The sequence below is a fragment of the Piliocolobus tephrosceles genome, chromosome 20, assembly GCF_002776525.5.
Source record: "Piliocolobus tephrosceles isolate RC106 chromosome 20, ASM277652v3, whole genome shotgun sequence".
NCBI lineage: Eukaryota > Metazoa > Chordata > Mammalia > Primates > Cercopithecidae > Piliocolobus > Piliocolobus tephrosceles.
In genome coordinates this window covers 9,004,106-9,025,449 of record NC_045453.1, presented here as the reverse complement: position 1 = coordinate 9,025,449, position 21,344 = coordinate 9,004,106, and the positions used below count along the sequence as shown (strand labels likewise).

Sequence of the window (21,344 nt, the reverse complement as noted above, 5' to 3'; positions counted from 1 at the left end):
TCACTTTCGTATACCAGAAAAAGTATCAGACTTTCTTGATCACCTGGCAAACTCCTAGGTATCCTTCAAAACCCTGCCCAGTTAGCACCCTTTCTGCAGAGCCCTTTCTGCCCCTTCTAAACTTAATTCCTGCCTCCTCACAGCTGCTCTACATTCTACACATGCTTCTCCCATTGCTTGAACCACAACAAATGCTTACAAACCTGCTATTCTACGAGCTCCTCAAAGGGAAGGGCCAAACCTATTCACTCTAAATACTATACCCAGGACCCAACACAAGGCCTGACACACATATAATACTCAGAAAATATAAGTAGAACTAACTTGCCTGGAGGCCTGCCCCAAGGTGTTCTGGGAGCATCTACAGTTTCCCCACCCAAGTCCCTACTTCCCACTTTTTTTTTTTTTTTTGAGATGGAGTCTCGCTCTATCGCCAGGCTAGAGTGCAGTGGTACAATCTCGGCTCACTGCAACCTCCGCCTCTCAGGTTCAAGTGATTCTCCTGCCTCAGCCTCCCAAGTAGCTGAGACTACAGGTGCCTGCCACCATACCCAGCTGATCTTTGTATTTTTAGTACAGATGGGGTTTCACCATGTTGGCCTAGATGGTCTTGATCTCTTGACCTCATGATCCACCCCCCTTGGCCTCTTGAAGTGTTGGGATTACAGGAGTGAGCCATTGTGCCTGGCCTTTTTTTTTTTTTTTTTTTTGAGGTGGAGTCTCGCTTTGTTGCCCAGGCTGGAGTGCAACAGTTTGATCTCAGCTTACTGCAACCTCCTCCTCTGGGGTCCAAGCAATTCTCCTATTTCAGCCTCCTGAGTAGCTGAGATTACGGGCGCATGCCACCACGCCCGGCTAATTTTTGTATTTTTAGTAGAGACGGGGGTTTCATCATATTGGTTAGGCTGGTCTCGAACTCCTGACCTCAGGTGATCTGCCCACCTTGGCCTCCCAAAGTGCTGGGATTACAGGCATGAGCCACCACGCTCAGCCCCCACTTCCCACCTTTAAGCCACTCTCTACAAACCTAACAACAATAAAAATGGGTAAAATTTCTTAAGGTGCTACTATATGCCACAGAATATTTTCTAGGCATGATCTCATTTAGTTTTCCCTAGAACACAGCAAAATAGGTAATATTTATTTTGTAGAAGAGGAAACAGGCTCAGGGGGTTACATAAGTTGCTTAAGGTCACCCATCCATTCATTCAGATATTTATGAACCACGTCCGGTGTTCAGAGAACAGCCCACAGTGACTGTCAAGGCCGAGATTTGAACTCAGATCTGCGTAATTCTGAATTTCCCCAGTGTCCCATGTGACTTCTGAACATCACATACAAACTCGAGTGTGTACATCCTGGGAAGAGACTTGGGCCCTGAAGGATGCTGATTTAGTAGGTCTGGGGCAGAACCTGGGAATTTTTGTGTTTGACAATCTCACAGGCGACTCTGATGAGACGTGGTTTGTGCACCACATTTTAAGCCCTGTCTGCTTGCTACAGGACTATATAGGGCCAGTTTTCATTGATGTTAAGGGCACCCATCAGCCCAACAGAAATGGAGACAGTGGAGAGTGCCATGTGGTTAGATTGTCAATCAGCCCAGAGCCCAGTAAAACCAAAAGAATGACCAAGAACGATGCCCTGGCCTCCCAGCAGACAAGGCATCATCAGCTCCACACTACAGTCACAAGACACCATTCCCCTAGTATGATGATGACCAGTGGATTGCTAAGCTTCTTGGGTAGGTGGCCCAAATCATATGGCTGAACCTGGGACCCCAAAAGACCACAACTCAGGGAAGTTGTGGGAAATCCAGAGAGTGGTAGTGTCACATCTCAAGTGGAAGTGAGCTCTAGGTTGGGACTAAGCCACCAAGAGCTGCCCAGGGACAGCACTGGTCTTGAGGGGCCAGCCTGGTGCAGATGAACTTGGGATGCGTCTACCATTTTCCTGCTCATTCTGCAGAACCCGGCATGCCCACTCTCCCACTTCCCTCTAAAGACCATTCCCCCCAGCCCTCCAGTTTGGGCCATACCTCCATCAAGGCTGCGGGACATGGTGTACCGTTTGCTGGAAGAACGCTCAAAGAAGGGTGCAGGCCGGTCAATGAGGGCACTGGCCTGGCGGGTCTGTGCCTGGGTCCTGCCACTGTACCGGAACTTGGAGCCCATCACCAGGAAGCCCTTGGGTGGGGGCTCAGGGGACACCAGCCTGCAGCAGAGGGATGCAGGGGAGGGGGAATCAAACCTGTACTGCCAGGCCCAAGGTTAGACCACATCTGGCCTTTCATCCCACTACCCCACCAACTACGACAATTCAAAGTGGCCCAGGAAGGGAGGGACTTGGGGAAAAGGGAGGAGGACATTCCCAGCGTTCTCACTAACTCCTCCCCTGCTCCCCTCCATACACATGGTCTCTACCCCATCCCCATTACCCCATCCAAGGTCAGGCTCACCGGAAGAATGTGTGATGCTCGATGCAGACCTTCCACAGTCTCTTGGCTGACCGGTGGTTTGGGAGTTTAAAGCCAATTGTGCTCTCAAATTGCTCATACTGGAAAACCAAGAAGGGCAGGTTAGAGGCAGGGCCTGAGCTCACTCTCGCCACTAGACCATTCTTTGTGTTTTTATTTTATTTGTTTAATGTTTTCTTGAGACACGGGGTCTCGATCATTTACCCAGGGTGGAGTGCGGTGGCCGATCATAGCTCACTGTAACCTTGAACTCAAGAGATCCTCCTGCTCAGCCTCCCAAGTAGCTGGGACTACAGTCAGACAACACCACACTGGCTAATTTTTTGTAGAGAATGGGTCTCATTATGTTGCCTAGACTGGTCTCCAACTCCTGGGCTCAAGCAATCCTCCCACCTCAGCCTCCCAAAATGCTGGGATTATAGACGTGAGTCATCCTTTCTGAACTCTTCTCAGGCATCTGTGACTTTGGCCTGTTCATTCACTGAATCAATAACGGTGACAGAGCCCTAACTCTGTGACGGGTCCAGCGCTAAACACTAGAGATACATGGAGATCAAGGTAGAAGATTCTAGTGGGGGTAGGGGGGCCTCTAACAATAAATGAGCAAACAAGATAATTGCAGACACTGATCAGGGGAAATGAAGGCAGATATGTGGTATGGCAGAACTGGGAAGGCATGGGGGCTCCTGCCATCTAAGGAAGAGCAGGGGATCCCCTCTAGACCTAGATTTAGGTGATCTTGAGCTGACATTTGAAGAATGGGAAGGAACCAGCTATGTGAGAAGCAAGACAGGGAGACACTTTCAGGTACAGGAAACATCAAATGCGAAGCACCCAGTCAGGAAAGAGCTTGACTTATTCAAAGATCTCAAGGCCAAAGAGGCTAAAGCACCTTAGGTGTGGGGCAGTGTGGCAAGGGATAGGTGGGAGAGATAGGTGGCCATGGAAGGAGTTTGGAGTTTAGCTCAAGAGTTAAAGACAGTTCCTGAAAGGTGTAAGCAAGGGTGTGGGTGGGAAGGGGGAGTGGGCTTGCCATGATCTGATTTAAGGGACGTTTTAAGATCTCTCTGGCAGCTATGAGGAAAATGGCCTGATGAGCACCAGGGGCGAGGGAGGGCAGAGGGGCAGTGAGAAGGCCCTCATAGGCACAGGTGAAAGATGGGGGCTGCTGGAGGAGGGTGTGACAGAGAGGAAGAGAAGCAGACGTTATGACCAAAAGGGCTTTTTGATGGGTGAGATGTGGGGAATTGAAGGAAAAGAGGTGCAGACATATACATGTTTGCATTTGTGTGTGTTGTATGTATAGTCGAGTCTGTGTGTCTTAGAATGTGTACAAACTTCCATACTTACAACATATAAGTAAATACATGAACTTTACACAGACATATATTCATTTATCTGTGTGACCTGAATGTATGTGGTTATACTTCTTCTTCTGTTTTTATTTTTCCCTCCCTTTTTTTTTTTTTTTTTTTTTGGGACAGGGTCTTGCTCGCCCAGGCTGGAGTACAGTGCCAGCTAATTTTGTATTTTTAGTAGAGATGGGGTTTCACCATGTTGGCCAGGCTGGTCTCAAACTTCTGACCTCATGTGATCCACCCACCTCGACCTTCTAAAGTGCTGGGATTACAGGTGTGAGCCACCGCACCTGGCTGTATGTGGTGATACTTTTATTTTTTATTTTTATTTATTTATTTATTTATTTATTTATTTATTTATTTATTTATTTATTGAGACAGAGTCTCGCTCTGTCACCCAGGCTAGAGTGCAGTGGTGCGATCTCAGCCCACTGCAAGCTCTGCCGCCCGGGTTCACGCCATTCTCCTGCCTCAGCCTCTCAAGTAGCTGGGACTACACGCGTCCACCAGCACGCCCGGCTAATTTTTTTTTAATTTTTTAGTAGAGATGGGGTTTCACCATGTTAACCAGGGTAGTCTTGATCTCCTGACCTTGTGATCTGCCCATCTTGGCCTCCCAAAGTTTTGGGATTACAGGTGTAAGCCACCACGCCCGGCCAGTTATACTTTTATTTAGGCTCTTCTCTCTTCTCTCTCTCTCTCTCTCTCTCTCTCTGTGTGTGTGTGTGTGTATGTGTGTGTGTGTGTTGGCAGTCCAGGCCCGGCTGCCAGGGTTCACTCCTTTCTAGTTGATTCTGGTGAGGAGGAGGGTTTCCCAAGGTCCCAAGGCAGGCTCACCTCCCCAGGCCGGATCTTGATATAGAAGTTACTCCTTTTATAGGAGATCTTGAGGATCTTGGGCCAGGCAAAGCGGTTGATTCTCAGCCGGTCCCGGTAGATAAGCAGGCCATTGGCACAGACGCCTAACATAATGTCGATGCCCTCAGAGTCCTGCATGAGAAGAGACCATGGAATGGAAGGCCCGGGGTCCATGCCTGGGGACAGCCTGCCACCCACCCCGAACACACCGCCCTGTGCACTGCTTGTAATGAGCTCTCAGGAGCAGGGTTAGAGCCTCCATGATGGAGTCCCACTGACCAATCCCTCCCATAGTCATTCAGTCATTCACTCTTCCATTTAGGTATTTATTCACCCACTCACTTGTCTGATCATTTGCTCTGTCAATCACTCAATCATACATTCACCCAGCAAGCATTTAGTGGCACATACTTTGTGCCAGGCTATGTGCCAGGTGCTAGGAATACAGAAATAAACTAAGGCCTACGTCTTTCCCTCACAATGCTCCCAATCTAGCGGGAGCTCAAACAGGTTCATAAATAAAATACATGGAGAAAAGGATACAGATCATGAGAAAATAAAAGGTTATGGAACTTCGAGGAATGAGAATGAGAACAGAAAAGGTTTCAAGTTGGAGGTAACACAGGGTCTGGCACACCAAGCCCTAGGGAAAAGCCTGATAGTTCTTTGGAGGCACCACCCAGACACTAGGGGAACCCAGGAAGCCAGTGGTACCTTGGCATGGTGCAGGTCTACTCCATACATGGAAAGCTTCTTGGCGTTCTCTAAGAAGTGGATTTCTGCTTCTCCTGGGGTCATCCCCCTTAGGGAAAGAAAGTGATCACAGGTGACCAAGGGAAAGGCCCAGGCTTGAGTCCTGCTGGCCAAAGGTGGCCACCATCAGAACCCATGATTCTGTGAAGTCAAATATGCTGAGCCTCACCCTAATCCTTTCCCTCTGTCCTCAGAGCAGGAGGGTATACCCCAACTCCCACTTCAGCCCACCCAACCCCCATCTTCTGCCAAAGCTCAAGTCCAGTCTTGTTAGTCCAGGGAGCATACAAGGGCTGAGCTGGGAGTCAGGATTTTTGCCTCATTCTGCCACTGAATTGACTGTGAGCTATAAATTCTACTTTTCCATGACCATAAAACCATTGTTAAGGACACTGTTCATTATAACCACCCAAGGGCTCCTAAATTATTACCCACATGGGATATTTCTTGCAGAATTTAGTATCAGAAGCCACTTAATCTCTCCTAAGGAACAGGTGCACATTCTCCTTTCCAAAAAGAAGAGCTATGTAATTAATCAAGTTCCTTCTTTGCTTTGGCTGCCAGGAAACTTGGACTACATTTTATACTTAGTCAGAGCAAACATTTATTGAGTACTATGTGCTGGTTACTGTTCTAAGCACTTTACACATATTAACTCACTGAATCCTCGTAACAACTCTGTAAGATAGGTATTATTATTCTTCTCATTTTACAGAACAGAAAACCGGCACAGAGACATTAAGTAACTTGTCCAAGGCCACACTGCTATGAAGGAGAAGAGTCAGGATTTGTGTGACTTCAGAGTTTATGCTCCTAATCACTTCATTACAGGGCTTGTATATCCTCCAGGCCTCAGTTTTCTGTGACCTGTCTACTTCTGGGCTGCTGTGTAGGATACCTGGACATGAGATGTCAGTGTGCTTTAGGTCCAAAGAGCTGTAGGCACAGCTGTTAGTATTTCTCCAGCCCACATCGATCTGAACATCGTTCTCTGAATTATTATGACTCTTGCAAATCCTAAGATGTCTTGCTATCTAGAACAGGGATGACAAATAGATGGCAGGCAGGCCACTACTCCCTGTTCCTATGCCCAGGTGGACATTGCTAACCTGGGCATTGTAAGGAATCAGTGTCCTACTCAACACAACATCACAGCAGTCACTATTAACCAAGCAGAGTTAGTGTGTGATTCTCAGAGACAGCATTTGCCACCCTTGACCTAGTATTCATCACACCCCAGCAGGCTCTTCCCCACATACACGGTCACTCCACATCTGGCCCTGGCCCTCCTCTCCAGATGAAGCCCACAGAACAAGAGCCTCCTAATTCCCTCCATCCTCAATAGTAATGAGACAATATCACCATACTCCTTTCCCTGGGTGCAGCACTTTACAGTTTATAATGAACCTTCACATTATTAATTATACTGAGTCCCCATAACAATCCTGGACTTACAGTCCCAAATACTTCCAGCTTAAAAGGACCCTACAAATCATTTCATTCTGAGGGTTCCTCTCCAGGGGAACCTGTACAGAAGCAATGGCAAAGTGGGAGTATCTGGGTTGTTACAATGACCGAGAAGGTGTTAGGAGCATTTACCAGGTCCCAGGGATGCTGAACATTCTGCACAATGAATTCTCCTGCCCCAAATGCCAATAGTTGAGAGACACTGATAATCTAACTTCGTGCATATGTAGGTGAAAAATTGGGCTTAGAGAGGTTAAATAACCAGCCTATAGTCACACTAGTTAATCATCATCCAACTGCTGGAACAAGGTACTTTCCCCTGCACAATCAACTATTCAACTCCTCGATCCACAGACAGCAACACTAACAGCCAACATGCAGTGTGCCTTTAATATGTGCTATTTAGGCTTCCCAACAATCCTCCAAGGTGGGTTTAACAGCATCCACCTTGAACAGATGAGGAAAGCAAAGCATAGGAAGTGAAATGACCTTCCTGAGATCCCCTGGTTAGAAAGTGGCAGAGCCAGTATAGGAACCCTAGCAGGCTGGCTTTTGGGTCCAAACTTTTGAACTCTACACCAAGATCTAGACACCAGGACACTTACTTAGAGACACAGTAGCTATTATTATCTCTAGTTGGCAGATAAACTGATTCTCAGAGGCCAAGGACAGGGAATTATCATACCTATAGGAGAGTTTAAGAAACTTGGGTCCCAAAAGGTCATCAAGGCCATACAGCCAGTCACTATCGTTCCTATTTACAGAGATGATTTGCTCTCAGGTATACCTCAAGTTAGGGGCAGAGCCAGGTGGGGTACAAACAGCACAGTATGCAGCGGCCTAGGACATTCAGGCCTGCAAGGAAGGCTCCCACTGGCCAAGGAGCCACAGAAGGCCCTGGCTGGCACCCTCTTACCTATATGTCTTATGCAGCTCCATGATCCTCTCCTCCAGCTCCCGGGTCTGGTTAGGGGCGAAGCGGAGCTCGCTGACATAGTTGCCCACATGCTCCTCAGCATCATAGTCACCCAGTTCGGCCTGCACGGCGTAGGAGCCCAGTAGGGCATGCGTGACAAAGGAGCAGGGCAGCCGGCCCGTGATGATGTCTGCCCGCAGCTGCAGGCACAGGTAGTATCTGGAGATAGGAGAGAGCCAGCATGGGCACAGGGCCCTACTCCTCCCTAGATCCCCCAAACACAGCTGTCCATCAGAACCAAACAGAACACAGCTCAGCAGAAAAGGATGTTTGTAGACACTGGCGCTTCATATGTTGACAGTCTGGGTATGTCTTGTGAGATGGTTTTGCAACATTTCACATGGCTTTAAGCATTTTTGTGCATTTCTAAATTTGAGGGATTTGTTTTCTATTATGAGAGCATTTTCAATTTCTAACTCAATTTCAAGCTAAATAGGACTACTTTGCTGGTTTGGCCATTACAAAATGTCATGTAGTTTTAATTATACAAGTAATATACTGTATTCATATTGAGGAAAAAATGCACACTTTAGAGGTGACTCTAAATTTCCTCTTGATGACCAGAAATGCATGTGGTTTTGATTTATGGGTGTTTCTTACCTGTAAATGGCATCAAATGCTGCCTCTGATTCTAACAGCTCACTTTTTCATACCCAGGCCTTAGAGCCCTCCCATGTCAGCACATGTAACTCTGCCCCATTCATTTTAACTTCCACACTGTATTCCATTGCCCGGATGAACCTGCTTGCCAATGCTTTCCCAAAACTTTCTTATTTTGCCTCCAGCTCTAAGTAAATTGTCTGAAAACAAATTGGTTTAAAGGAACATTTCCAACTACCAGGCCATGATTTTTTATAACTTTTATGCACACTTGGACGATTTTACAATTTTAGAACCATTTAAAACCATTTTTATTGCTTTTTTGGTTACTATGTATTAAAAAAAAATGTTTCATTTTTAGCCAGTGATGCTTCCCTGTCCATTTTTGTTATGTTTCACCATTTTTTTCAATTGCCTATTTCTTTTTTCTTTTTCTTTTTTTGAGATGGAGTCTCACTCTGTCACCCAGGCTGGAGTGCGGTGGCACAATCTCAGCTCACTGCAACCTCCGCCTCCCAGGTTCAAGCAATTCTCCTGCCTCAGCCTCCTGAGTAGCTGGGATTACAGCCACGTGCCCCACGCCCAGCTAATTTTTGTATTTTTGGTGGAGACAGGGTTTCGCCATGTTGCCCAGACTGGTCTCAAACTCTGGTCTCAAGCAATCTTCCTGCCATTGTCTCCCAAAGTGCTGGGATTATAGGTGTGAGCCACCACATCTGGCCTTTTTTCTTTTAAGTGCCTTTTACTTAATATAATTCTTACTACTCTGTGACATTATTTCACAGTCAGAACTGAAGTCCTGGCAAAAAGTATGTGCAACCTCAGTGTGCGCCCAGGGCCAAGGCATAGACTCAGAATCAGCAGCTCAAACATCACTGGCACCAAGTACAGGCTTATGGGCATTCTATTCAAAAGTCTCAAAATTCAGAAATCACTGCCAAATATTCTGACCAATCTTTCATTTCAATCAATTTGTCATTTTGACCAGTTTATTTCAGGCCTAACTATTTTTGGCGAAATCAGCTGCTATAGCACCCATCTCCTAGGGCCATCTGTGTTAGGCAGGCCTAACTTCCTTCCTGGTGTTCCTGGAAGCACAGTGCCCAGGGTCTGGCACAAACAGGAGAAGTAAGACCAGGGGGATGGAAGCTATGCTGGCCTAACCCACACAGTCCACTTGGGAATGGAGTTTTAGATCCTGAGGCTGCCACATTAGCCCGCACCTGGCCTCAGGGCTCAGAACTAGGACTAATGACGCCAAAGCCCAGGCCTGATCTGTTCCAGGAACATCTGTCTTATCTCCCAAGGCCAGAGTCAGCATCTTGACCTTGGTCGATGGCCTGGCAAACAGGCAATCGACATGAAAGTGAAGGAGGGACCCAATGGGAGAGAGGAGCCGGCTTAGGAGCCCCTCCCCTGCTATAGGGGAACTCCAAGCCCATATCTTCTGTTGGGAGTAAAAGGCCCATCACCTGGATGACACAGCCCCAGGATATCATGAAGTAAGACTACCTCTTTGGAAAGGGCTTAAGAGAAGGGTTTCCCCCTGTTCTGGTTTCCAGAGATGGGTAACCCCACAGAAGCTCCCATTCCGAAGGATGCTTTGCACTCATTTCACTGTGGGGAGTCCCAAGCCCCACTTGACTTCCATGTGCCTGACCTGTGCACAGAGTGGCATGCAGACCAAAGTCCCACGTTCAAAGGCATCCCATTCTACTCCCTCCATATTCCCAATGCTGCAAACTGGTGGCTCACCCAGCACAGCAGCCTTCACATGGGTTTGGTATGTCCCATGCATAGATGGCCCATGCTATGTTGTTTTAAAGTTTGCATTTGTTGCCAACATTTAGAAACTGTGGTTTTTATTCTTTAATCTCTAGGTTCATTCCAACAATCAGGCCCAATTCCTACATGACAGTGATGGCCCGGAGGGGAACAGCAACTGTTTTAGGTGGCTTCTGTCCTCTCTACAAGGGGCCCCACAGCTCCCTGTGATACCTCTTCCTCTGACGTCAAGGGTCAGCTGCCACTGACCACTGTGCTTGCATCACTGTGTTTCTTACAATGAGTCGGCTTCCTGTGTTGATGCTGTCTGCCTGACCTTGGAGGAGACTGCATTTGCAGCTGCTATCACATACTGCCTGTGTCCCCAGGGCCAGGAGCCCTCATCCATAGTCCCACACAGCCAGCACACCTGCCTCTCCCTCCACAGCCCTCACCTTGTGATGTCTTCTGTCAGCTGGGCAGGATCAGGTGGGTAGAACTTGACTGTGAAGGCAAAGTTCCAGGGGCTACCTGAGAGGAGATGGGAGAGAGATCAGCGAGGCCCTATCACCCCATTGGGTGGTCCAGATGCACCATCCTATGGGCAGTTTTTCAAAGTCTTCTCCTATCTGTAATCTCAGGACAATCCAATCAGGAAGGCTGGAACATTACTCCCATTTGACAGATTAGCAAACTGAGGCCCAGGTTAAGAGACTTGTGAGCTAGCAGTAGGAAGGAAGGTAGAAAGAAAGAAAACTGACACTGCATGCCAGACACACTGTTAATTACTTTACAAACATTACTTCAGTAAACCTCACCACAACCCCATAAGTAAGTCCTATGATTAGCTCCATTTTATAGATGAAGATACTGAGGCCCAGGCAGTAAAGCAGTCAGCCCAAGGTCACCCCACTTGGAAGCGGCAATGCTGAGGTTCAAACCCAGGCCATCTGGCTCCTTGGTCTATACCCTAGTCTGGGTCATCGTATGTCAATGATAAGAAAAAAGTCTAAATAATACCACATTAAACAGGTTTCTTAAATTTGGACTTGTCAGAGCCCTCGCCCTGCTACTGTGCATTGCAGCTCTCTGAGGGGAACATGCATTCAAGAATTTCCAAAAATGATTTGATCTGTTGTACCCATATTTTACAAAGCATCCTGCAAGATTAATGTTTCTCAGAACACACGTTGGAAAACTCTGCCCTGTATCATGTTGACTCCATCTCAGATGACAGGATTGAATTATAAATAAGACCCAAAAGGCAAATATAATGAGCTAAATGTAACAAAGGGATATTTTAGGGGGATAAATGCTAACCTCCACACTTAGATGTGAAAAACCAATGGTACACATCTAAGAAGATACACAGGGGAATAAAGGCTGAGGTTATAGCTGGAAGCAAGCTCTGCAAGCCCAGAGAAGGGGTAGCCACTTGAGAGGGGATGAAGGCAGGTAGGTGTGAGGTACTGGACAAAATTAGCGAAAGTCTACATATCCACAACAATGGTCAGACCACTCCTGGGAATTTCAGGTTTCAGGCTCAAAATGGCCCCTGACAAAATGAGAAAGTGAGGCCCATCCAGGGCAGGGCTGTGGTCATGGACCGCTGGAGGTCACATCACATCACCACTACCATCCTTATCTCTGCGGTAACCACTATCTGCACCATACAGATGTCACGTCTCAAACTTTTACTAGATGCCAGTCACTGCGCTTGCTAAGAACTTTATGCACATGTATGGGGTTCGATCTCCATAATCATCCTGAAGTTGACTTTCTTTTTTATAGATGAATTCTGAGAGGTTAAGTCACTCTCTCAGGGTCACTCAGCTAGTCAGTGGTAGAAAATGGGGATCCTAACTCTGGCCATCTGGCCCCAGAGCCCAGGCACCTGACCACACCAACTCCTTGGAAAAAGCACCTTCAAGGAATAATAAGTCTCAGGAATTCCTACCTCAGGAATAATAATGGTAATAATCAATAATAATAATAAATAATAATAGCTAATTGCATACTGGGTGCTACCGTGTGCAGGTACCATTCTACATGTAATACTCATTTAATCCTCACAACGTAAATATAAGTACTAGCATTACCCTGCTTTACAGAGGAGGAAACCGAGGCACAGTCAACACCAGAAGCAGATGGAGTTAACATTCAAATCCAGGCAGTCTGGCCTCAGCGTCTGGTTGCTTAACCATCACACCAGATTGCCTCAGGGAAGCAAGAAGAAAACAGCTACTGAGCACCTACTATGTGCTTGGTGCTGTCCATACCTATGTCATTGAACTGTCGCCCCCACTTCATGAGGCAGGAACTACTAATCCACTGGCCAAGGAGAAGCAGGGACCCGGAGAGGTGGAGAGCTTGCCCCAGGTGCCCTACTTTGCCCTACCTCGCCCCAGGTGCACTGAGGTTTGGGAGGAGATACACCCAACTCTGAAGCCCAGGCCACAAGGACCAACGGCACCACCTTCAGAAGGCTGAGGTGCTGTCACAGAGGGCAAAACATTGCTCTACTGGGGCACCAGAAGGTAGGATGAGGATGAATGGCTGGAAGTTACAGGGGTAGAGGCAGAGACTGTGGCTCTCCTGGATAAGGTGCTTGCTAGGGATCAAGACTATTACTCGATGACTTGGGATGGCTACAAGGAGTGACATCCACCAGGCCTGGGCTGTGCTGGCAGGGGCTACAGGCCACCTTTGAGAGTGATGCTGAGACCTGACCATTTGGTCCAGCCGCCTGTCATTCCCAACCTCCTGGTCCTGACCAAACACCACACGCTCGGCTGCCTGTATCTATCTGTTCCAATCTCTTTAAGTCATGAGACACAGGCCTCCCAGCCAGGCTGGGGCTCCTGGGGGACAGCCTGAAGCCCAGTCGGAGGATCCGTCAGCCCCCTAAGGAGTGCGCTCTGTCTGTTTGCCTGCCTCTTTGTCTCCAACTGACAGAACCTACAGGAAGAATTCCTCGAGCCCCCTCCTGCAGAGTCAGCTGGCATCCCAAGGCCCAGCTGCCCGCTGTCATGGCAACAGGCTCAGCTACAGCTTTCCAGCCAGGGGACCAGGGAGTTCAGGAGAGACCAACCACAGCCAAGGGGGACGGGCCCTGGGTGGAGGCATCTCCGCCTCGAGGCCCCAGGTCTCCAACTGCTCAGGCTGCCTTGCTGAGGCCCCCTACCTCCCCCTTCTGCCATTTGGGAGCCGCCCCATCCCTCCCAACATGCTTTCTCTAGGCCAGAAAGGACAGGTTGTTGGCCTGCTCATCTGCCTTCACCCCAGGCCTTGAAAATAGCACAGGATGGTGTTGGCAGACCAGGACTCAAGACCTGGCTCAGCCAACATTTGGCTCTGTGACCTTAGGTAATAACTGCCTCTCTCTGGGCCTCTGAGAAAAGGGTTGTTGCCTACTGAAATCTACACCATTCCCGGACAGAAGGGTGGCTGTTTCCAGCCCATCTGCTTGTCCTTTGTCCTAGACGGCTCTGCAGGTCCCTTCTAGAGCTGACATCCTGAATGTATTTATGATTCCTCTGCTAACTTGCTGTGTGACTCTGCACAGTCGTTTCTCTTCTCTGGGCCTTAGACTTGCCCTTCCCGCTCTGGCTTCTCCCCAAGATCTGCCATGTGGAGTACATGGACTCGTAGATCTGAATGCACTTTCTTTTCTTTTTTTTTTTTTTTGTTTTCTTTTTTTGAGATGAAGTTTTGCTCTGTTGCCCAGGCTGGAGTGCAGTGGTGTGATCTCAGCTCACTGAAACCTCTGCCTCCTGGGTTCAAGAGAATCGCTTGAGGCAGTCCCAGTGCCTTAGCCTCCCAAGTAGCTGGGATTACAAGCACTCACCACCAAGCCCAGCTAATGTTTGTATTTTTTTTAGTAGAGACATGCTTTTCCCATGTTGGCTAGGATGGTCTCAAACTCCTCACACTCCTCACCTCAAGTGATCTGCCCGCCTCAGCCTCCCAAAGCGCTGGGATTACAGGCGTGAACCACGGCGCCCAGCCTGAATGCACTTTCTAAAGGAGGAGAGAGCAGTACAAGGGAGGTCCTCATGGCCTGGAATCCCCTCACCCATTCACCTCCCCAACCACAGCAAGCCACTCACTCCGGATCTGCTTCTTGATCTCCTTGGAGGGGTCCAGCCAGTTCTGAAAGAAAAGACAGAGATCTTCAGAGGGAATATGCAGGAAAGAACCTGACTTGGCTGGGAGAAATATCTTGAAATGGCCGGTCAGCAGCCCCTTGTGGGCAACGCCCTTCCTTGGCTAAGCCTCCTGGTCCCTTTTTCTTGGGCCTAAGGGGTGAGGGGAATGGGACCAGGATTCACTACCAGGCTTGGACCCAGTGTCCCGGAGCTGCCACTGCCCTGAGGCAGTTCTAGTGAGCAGGTGATACAGCTGCAATGGGACTGGCAGGAAGGAGGAAATTCAGAGTCTCCCAAGGATGGGGGAGAGGCTCTGGCAGGGAGCTCCTAAGCTCCCCCAGCAACTCTAGCAGCCAGACCAGGGCTCTTCAAATTCCCACCTGGGGGTGACCTGTATGTCACCAAGAAATGGCTGAGACAGGGAACTGCGGGTAGATAGGGCTGGTTGAACCTTGGGGACATGCAAACAGAAGATGCTTAGTGATCTGAGCACTAATGGAAGCCATGCGGGGTGGCCAGGATTACAGGGGCCTAACGGAAGTGCAGGCCCCACCCTGCTCCCTAGTCCAGGTACCTTCTGACTGTCGGCATCACAGAAGGTCAGGCCGAAGTAGTCCTTCTCTAGGAGGTTGAGGTGTTCACAGACCAGGTCAAACAGCACCTGACCCCGGCCATGTTTCTGAGGAGGGAAGCAGAACAGCTGTGAGGCTGAAGTATACCCCGGGGTGAGGCTGGGAGATACCCTAGGCTCCACCAGGACAACTCAAAAACCCCAAGGGCCTTTTGGCATCTGGACAGGAATGCAGCACTCCTGCCACCCACCTGGCTCTGCCCTCTGAGTCCTAAGAGGGTGACAACAATGGCCAGCTCCTTGATGGCCTTCTTCCAAGTTCTGGTGGGGGTTTCTGGACCTTGAGCTTGCTTGGGGAGAAGCTGAAGTGGAAGGCATAGGAAGTGACGGCTTTCTCCTTCCTTTTTAGTGATTAAGAGAAGGAGGCTAACTTAGACTGAAGGAGCAGAAAACCAAGTCCTAAGCTTTAGGTGTGAGAGGAAGAGAAGAAGCCCCTGGAATATGACAGAAGCGGGCAGGGGGAGAAGGGGAGGGCTTGGGACTCAGGGTCACAGTGTGACCCTCCCTTCCCTGAGTGAAATCCAGGGCAGCCCAGGCTAGCCCACCACTCCCTTCCCCACAGCCAGTGAGGTTTCACAGAGGCTTATGGGGCCTCCATCAGCTTCTGCTGGAAGAACCATTGCTAGGGCCGGATAGGTTCCTCCCACTCCTGTAGAGCTAGGCTTGGGCCTCTCTGAAACACCATTCAAAATGATGAAGCCAAGAACCTGACTGGGTGCACTCCAAACCCACAGGGGTAAAGATGAGCACCAATAAGGGGATCACAGGGCAGGGGAACAGGAGGCAGTCACCACCCAAAGAAGCAGGGACTCTAGAGAGGGAGTGAGGCCCCTGTAAGGTCTGGCTGGACCCTCAGGACCAAGCCTGACAAGGAATTCCTGAACCTGGAGATCATCACAGAGAGAGGACCTGGCCTCAGTCAAACGCTTTAAGCACTTCTAGGACAGGCAGAAATGGCATCTTGGGGCCCAACACGGTAGGAGAGAGGACATAGAAGATAGCCCTTTCCTTTGTCCCAGGAGCAGGGAAGGTGAAATCTTTCTATAGACAAAATACATACACAGTCAGGTGCAGTGGCTCATGCCTGTAATCCCAGCACTTTGGGAGGCCAAGGCAGGCAGACCACTTGAGGCCAGGAGTTTGAGACCAGCCTGGGCAACATGGTGAAACCCTGTCTCTATTAAAAATACAAAAATTAGCTGGGTGTGGTGGTGGGCACCTGTAATCCCAGCTATTCAGGAGGCTGAAGCAGGAGAACTGCTTGAATCTGGGAGGTGGAGGTCACAGTGAGCCGAGATTGCATCACTGCACTCCAGCCTGGGCAACAGAGCAAGACTCTGTCTCAACAAAAAAAGAAAAAAAAGAAAAAAGAAAAAATACATACACATAAAAACAAAACAAAACCCTGTAGAGTAGAGGGACTCAGCCTCCCAGGACTCAGGAGTAAGTCACACCCCTAAAACCAGGGCATGGGGGAGAAAAGGGGACAGCTCCTATAAATCTTAGTAGCAAGGACACCCTCTGAGCTCTTTGACACATGCGGAGAAGGGCCAGTAATGCTGCTTAGGCAGGGGTAGAACCTCTAAGGGCTCACAGAGGGGGCCAGTGAGAGCTCAGAATTAGGGCAGGAGTCAGAACCTATACAGGAAAAGGAGACCTAAATGTGAGGCCAGGAGGGCCAACCCCAGAAGGAGGCATCTGCTGTGTCACCACCATGGGGCAGGGTTTCTACACGGCCTGGGTGACATCCTCCCAGTGAGCCGGCTCCCTGTGATGGGGTGATGGGCTTGCTATAGAACCCTCAGGTGACTAGTTTGTCCTGGAGACTTGAGATGGTACCCTGGACAGGGATATTCACTAGGAAAGGAGGAGCCCTCTCTCCACCCAGTATATAAAAATGATTTAATTTAAATGTCAGTCTCTCCTGGGTGAATAAGGGAGCCCAGTTCCCAGGTCTACTATTTGTAGATCAGCCCTTACTTACATGGTGGCATCCTTGCCAAGGTATAGTCACCCTGTAAAATCTTCCCGTGGTGCCAGCCCTGTACCTCGTCTAATTCTATTTGCAACCATAACCACTCTCTCCAGGCTTTGGTGCCACCATCTGTACAAAGGAGCTCTGAGCCAGGTCATCTCTCTGGACGCTGTGGCCGGTCCAGGACTCCTCTGGTTTGGCCCAGGCTGGGTACACACAGGAGCCTGCCCTGGACCTGAGGCTGGCCAACCAGGGACAGGACATATGGCACTCAGTGCTCCCCTACCTCCACCTCACACTCATACTCCGAGGCATCAAGCAGAGTGACCCGGCAGATGGCACTCTTGTATTTCTTGGCAATCTTCTGGGGTGATTTCTGGGCCTTGCTGGGCGTGGTCCTCTCCGACAGGCCATCGGCCTCACTGTAGTCCTTCTCCTCCATGTCTAGGCTCTGCAAGACCAAGCAAGGTAACAGTTTGCTCAGTGAGTTTTAAGCCATGGCCTTTCATATAAGGAAGAAGCAATATGGACGCATCTGGGGCCAAGACAAACCCCAGAATGAGAGTCGCTGCCGTCTGAGACCCACAGGGCAACTAGGGTCACGGCTGGTGTGTGCAGAAGGAGAGCCAGGGCTTCCATGCACAATGGGTGGCCTTGTGTGAGGGGTCCCCATCTTCCTGACAGGCTACTGCTGCCATAGGCATCCTCTGAGGCAGGAGCATCCCGTGAAACCAAAGCCAGTGGCCAGAGCTGCCCTGTCTCCCTAGAGCAGCGCGTGACTCAGCATAGCATCCATCTGGTCTCCTTCTTTTTGTCTGTCACTGGATCTAGCAGGAGTCTGGGAGCTGTGGACTGAGTTAAAGGAGAGGAGAAAGGCCAGAGACCCGCCCCCCCCCCGCCCCCTGCCCCGGGCCCTAACTCCACTGCTGATGCCCTCAGTGATATTGGCCAAGTCCCTGCCCCCTCCAGGCCTGTTGTGAATTAAGGAAGGTGTTAATTAGATGATGAGGTGAATCTGTTGTAGCTTTAGGGGCTGGCCAAGCTAGAACATGGGGCTAGCCAAGCTAGAACAGACAGGTTCAGGGGTAGGAAAATAAACGGAAAGAACTCAGGCTTCAAAATCAGATCTAGATTTGACTTCACCTCTGTTACTTTATGGCAATGTGACTTTGGATAACTCACTTTATCTTGCTGGTGCTCAGTTTCCCCAAGTGTAAAATGGGGGAGTTAGTAGCTACCCTCTTTAGTTTGAGAGAATAAAATTTAAAAATGATCACAATGGGCCAAACGTGGTGGCTCACACCTGTAATCCCAGCACTTTGGGAGGCCAAGGTGGGAGAATCACTTGAGCCCAGGAGTTCAACACCAGCCTAGGCAGCATAGCAAGACCTCATCTCTACTGAAAGTTAAAAAAAAAAAAAAAAAAAAAAAAATTATGGTCAGGCGCAGTGGCTCACACCTGTAATCCCAGCACTTTGGGAGGCCGAGGCAGGTGGATCACCTGAGCTCAGGAATTTGAGACCAGCCTGGCCAATATGGTGAGACCCTGTCTCTACTAAAAATACAAAAATTAGCCAGGCATGGTGGTGCATGTCTGTAATCCCAGTTACTAAGGAGGCTGAGGCAGGAGAATTGCTTGAACCTGGGCAGCAGAGGTTGCAGTGAACCAAGAGTGCAGTGGCACCACTGCATTCCAACCTGGGTGACAGGGCGAGACTCCAAATCAAAAAAAAAAGAGAAAGTGAAAACAATTAGCCAGGTGTGGTAATGCACACCTGTTGTCCCTGCTACTCAGGAGGCTGAGGCGGGAGGACTGCTTCAGCCTGGAAGATTGAGGCTGCACTCCAGCCTGGGCAACAGAGTGAGACCTGCCTCAAAAAAAAAAAAGAAAATAACTACAATGCTCCCAGCACAGTGCTTGGCATGTAAAAGGGTCACTAATAAATCTTAGTTTCCTTCTTTCCTCCCTCCTGAAAAAATACTGGGGCCCTAAGAACTGGACCTGGAGGATGGTCTGGGCAGGAAAGCGACGCCCATGCTCTCGTGCACACACCTGTTCAGCAGGCCGCGTGTCCTGCTGGGGTGGATGCTTCTCATTGGAGTTGGCCTCTGGGTGGCCGTGGCCTGCAGGGGTCACAGGAGTGGTCACAGCGGCGGCGGCCTCGGGCTGCTGCGGGGCCTCCTCCTGAGCTTTCTTCACCTCAGAGTCAGGGCCTGTCTCTGTTGTCATGGTGACCAGCACGCCTGCATTGGCATGAAGGAGATCATGTGACAGGGAGGGACAGCAATGGTGTAACAGCGAGAGGGGCAGGAACCACATGCGGAGAGAGACAGATGGAGGCAAACGGACAAAGAGTCACAGGGCAAAGGGAGGAGGGAGGGAGAGACAGAGGAAGTGGGGAGGAGGGAGGGTCATGGGAGGTGAGGGGTTAGTGGCTGAGGTCACAGGCACCCCTCCCACCCTGTGTCTGCAGCTCTTCAGGGACTCTAATCTCTGGGCCTTTCGTAAGGATGATGAGTCCTTCCAGGGAGCCCCGCTCTGCCAGGAGCACATGAGGCCGCCAGTGACCGCCGCTAGGCAGGGCCCAAACCGGGCTGTCTCTCCAGCCACCTCACCTGGCGCTTGGTAGCTCCTCAGCAAAGCTGGATTCACAGAATTTAACCAAAAGAGCCCTGGGTTCCAGACACTTCCAGTGCTGAAGCTGGACACACCTCTTCATGCCCCAAGCTTCAATAATTCCTGCCCTAGTAACTTCACAGAATAGATCCAAAAAGAGAATGACAGGATGAAACTTAGGGGAAAAAAAAAAAACGTGCAGCCTTGACGATGTAAAAGTCAAAAGAATAGGCTCAGTCCCCAAGTCGGCCACAAATGTGGCAGTCACTTCACCTCCCTGGGACTCATCCAAAACATGAGCAACGTAGAGAAATGCTCTCTGGGATAAACGATTCTTGTCATTTTCCCCTTTCAGCAGTAAATGAGGAGATTTCAGAGAGTCAAGGACCCATTGCCCAGCTATTCTGCTGGAATAAGCAAGTTACAGAAAGAGAAAGAGAGAAAGAGAGAGAATGGCATGGTCTCATTTTTATATTTGAAAAACAAAACAGGCCAGGTGCAGTGGCTCATGTCTGTAATCTCAGCACTTTGGGAGGCCGGATCACCTGAGGTCGGCAGTTCGAGATAACCTGTCCAACATGGTGAAACCTCATCTCTAGTAAAAATACAAAAGGTAGCCTGGTGTGCTGGCACACGTCTATAATCCCAGCTACTCAGGAGGCTGAAGCAGGAGAATCACTCGAACCTGGGAGGCAGAGGTTGCAGTGAGCTGAGATTGCACCACTGCACTCCAGCCTGGGCAACAGAGCGAGACTCCTTCTCCAACCAAAAAAAAAAAAAAAGAAAAAGAAAACAGTAACCTCAACAACATATGTTTGTGTTTGCATGCATTTAGTAACAGGTCTGAAAGGATACTCACCAAATTGTTAAGAGAGGTTGGTAAGGTAGAAGTGGGTAGAGGAAAATGAAAGAGATCCCTGGGAACAGGGTGACATAAGAGAGAAAACTTCATTTTTCACTTTATATGCTTTGGAACTACTTTTATCTTTTAAAATATACATATGTAGGCTGGGAGCAGTGGCTCATGCCTGTAATCCCAGCACTTTGGGAGGCCAAGGCAGGTGAATCACCTGAGGTCAGGAGTTCGAGACCAGCCTGGCCAACATGGTGAAACCTCATCTCTACTAAAAATACAAAAATTAGCTGGGTGTGGTGATGCATGCCTGTAATCCCAGCTACTCAGGAGGCTGAAGCAGGAGAATCGCTTGAACCCAGGAGGCAGAGGTTTCAGTGAGCCACTGCACTCCAGCCTGGGTGATAGAGCAAGACTCCGTCTCAAAAATAATAAATAAACAAATAAATAAATAAATAAATAAATAAATAAATAAATAAATAAATAAAATATATGGATGTACTTTTTTAAACGTACGAGTTGGCTTTTTTAAAATGTAGGGGAGGGGAGGGGCATCAGATGCAACCATTCCTGCCCCCAATCAACAGATCCTCAAAAAAAAGCTTTGAAGCTAAAATCAGGGAAATAGAGAAATGAGCAGGAACCCTCACCCCTGAGTCCGGGCCCTTCCTCTAAATCTATCATATTGCATGAGAGAGATTCAAGCTAGACCTGGCAGGCCCTCTCCGCTGCACCATCCATCATGGGAGGCCTCTGATAGACAGACAGACAGACAGACAGACACAGCATCCACCCTGGGCTAGCCATGTGCTCCAGGTCCCCTGCCCCACACTTCCTTTTCATTTTTCAGTTTTTCTTTCTTTTTTTT

General features: G+C 49.2%; 1 protein-coding gene across 5 annotated transcripts in view; it reads right to left on the bottom strand.

Moving 5' to 3' along the window:
• The window catches only part of EPB41L1 (erythrocyte membrane protein band 4.1 like 1), a 139,371-nt gene that overhangs the window by 37,652 nt on the left and 80,375 nt on the right, over positions 1-21,344 (bottom strand). For 3 of the 5 annotated variants that reach the window (XM_026455272.2, XM_026455273.1, XM_026455271.1), the window contains 9 exons: positions 17,293-17,457; positions 14,975-15,079; positions 14,362-14,404; positions 10,708-10,783; positions 7,829-8,047; positions 5,407-5,494; positions 4,672-4,824; positions 2,459-2,556; positions 2,039-2,214 (listed from right to left, as the gene is read on the bottom strand). In XM_026455272.2, coding sequence (XP_026311057.1) covers positions 2,039-2,214; positions 2,459-2,556; positions 4,672-4,824; positions 5,407-5,494; positions 7,829-8,047; positions 10,708-10,783; positions 14,362-14,404; positions 14,975-15,079; positions 17,293-17,448 — 1,114 coding nt within the window. In that variant the 5' untranslated portion in view covers positions 17,449-17,457. Of the gene's footprint in view, positions 1-2,038; positions 2,215-2,458; positions 2,557-4,671; positions 4,825-5,406; positions 5,495-7,828; positions 8,048-10,707; positions 10,784-14,361; positions 14,405-14,974; positions 15,080-17,292; positions 17,458-19,059; positions 19,251-21,344 lie in introns of all 5 variants that reach the window. The other 2 variants (XM_026455270.1, XM_026455269.1) reach the window with 1 other exon arrangement.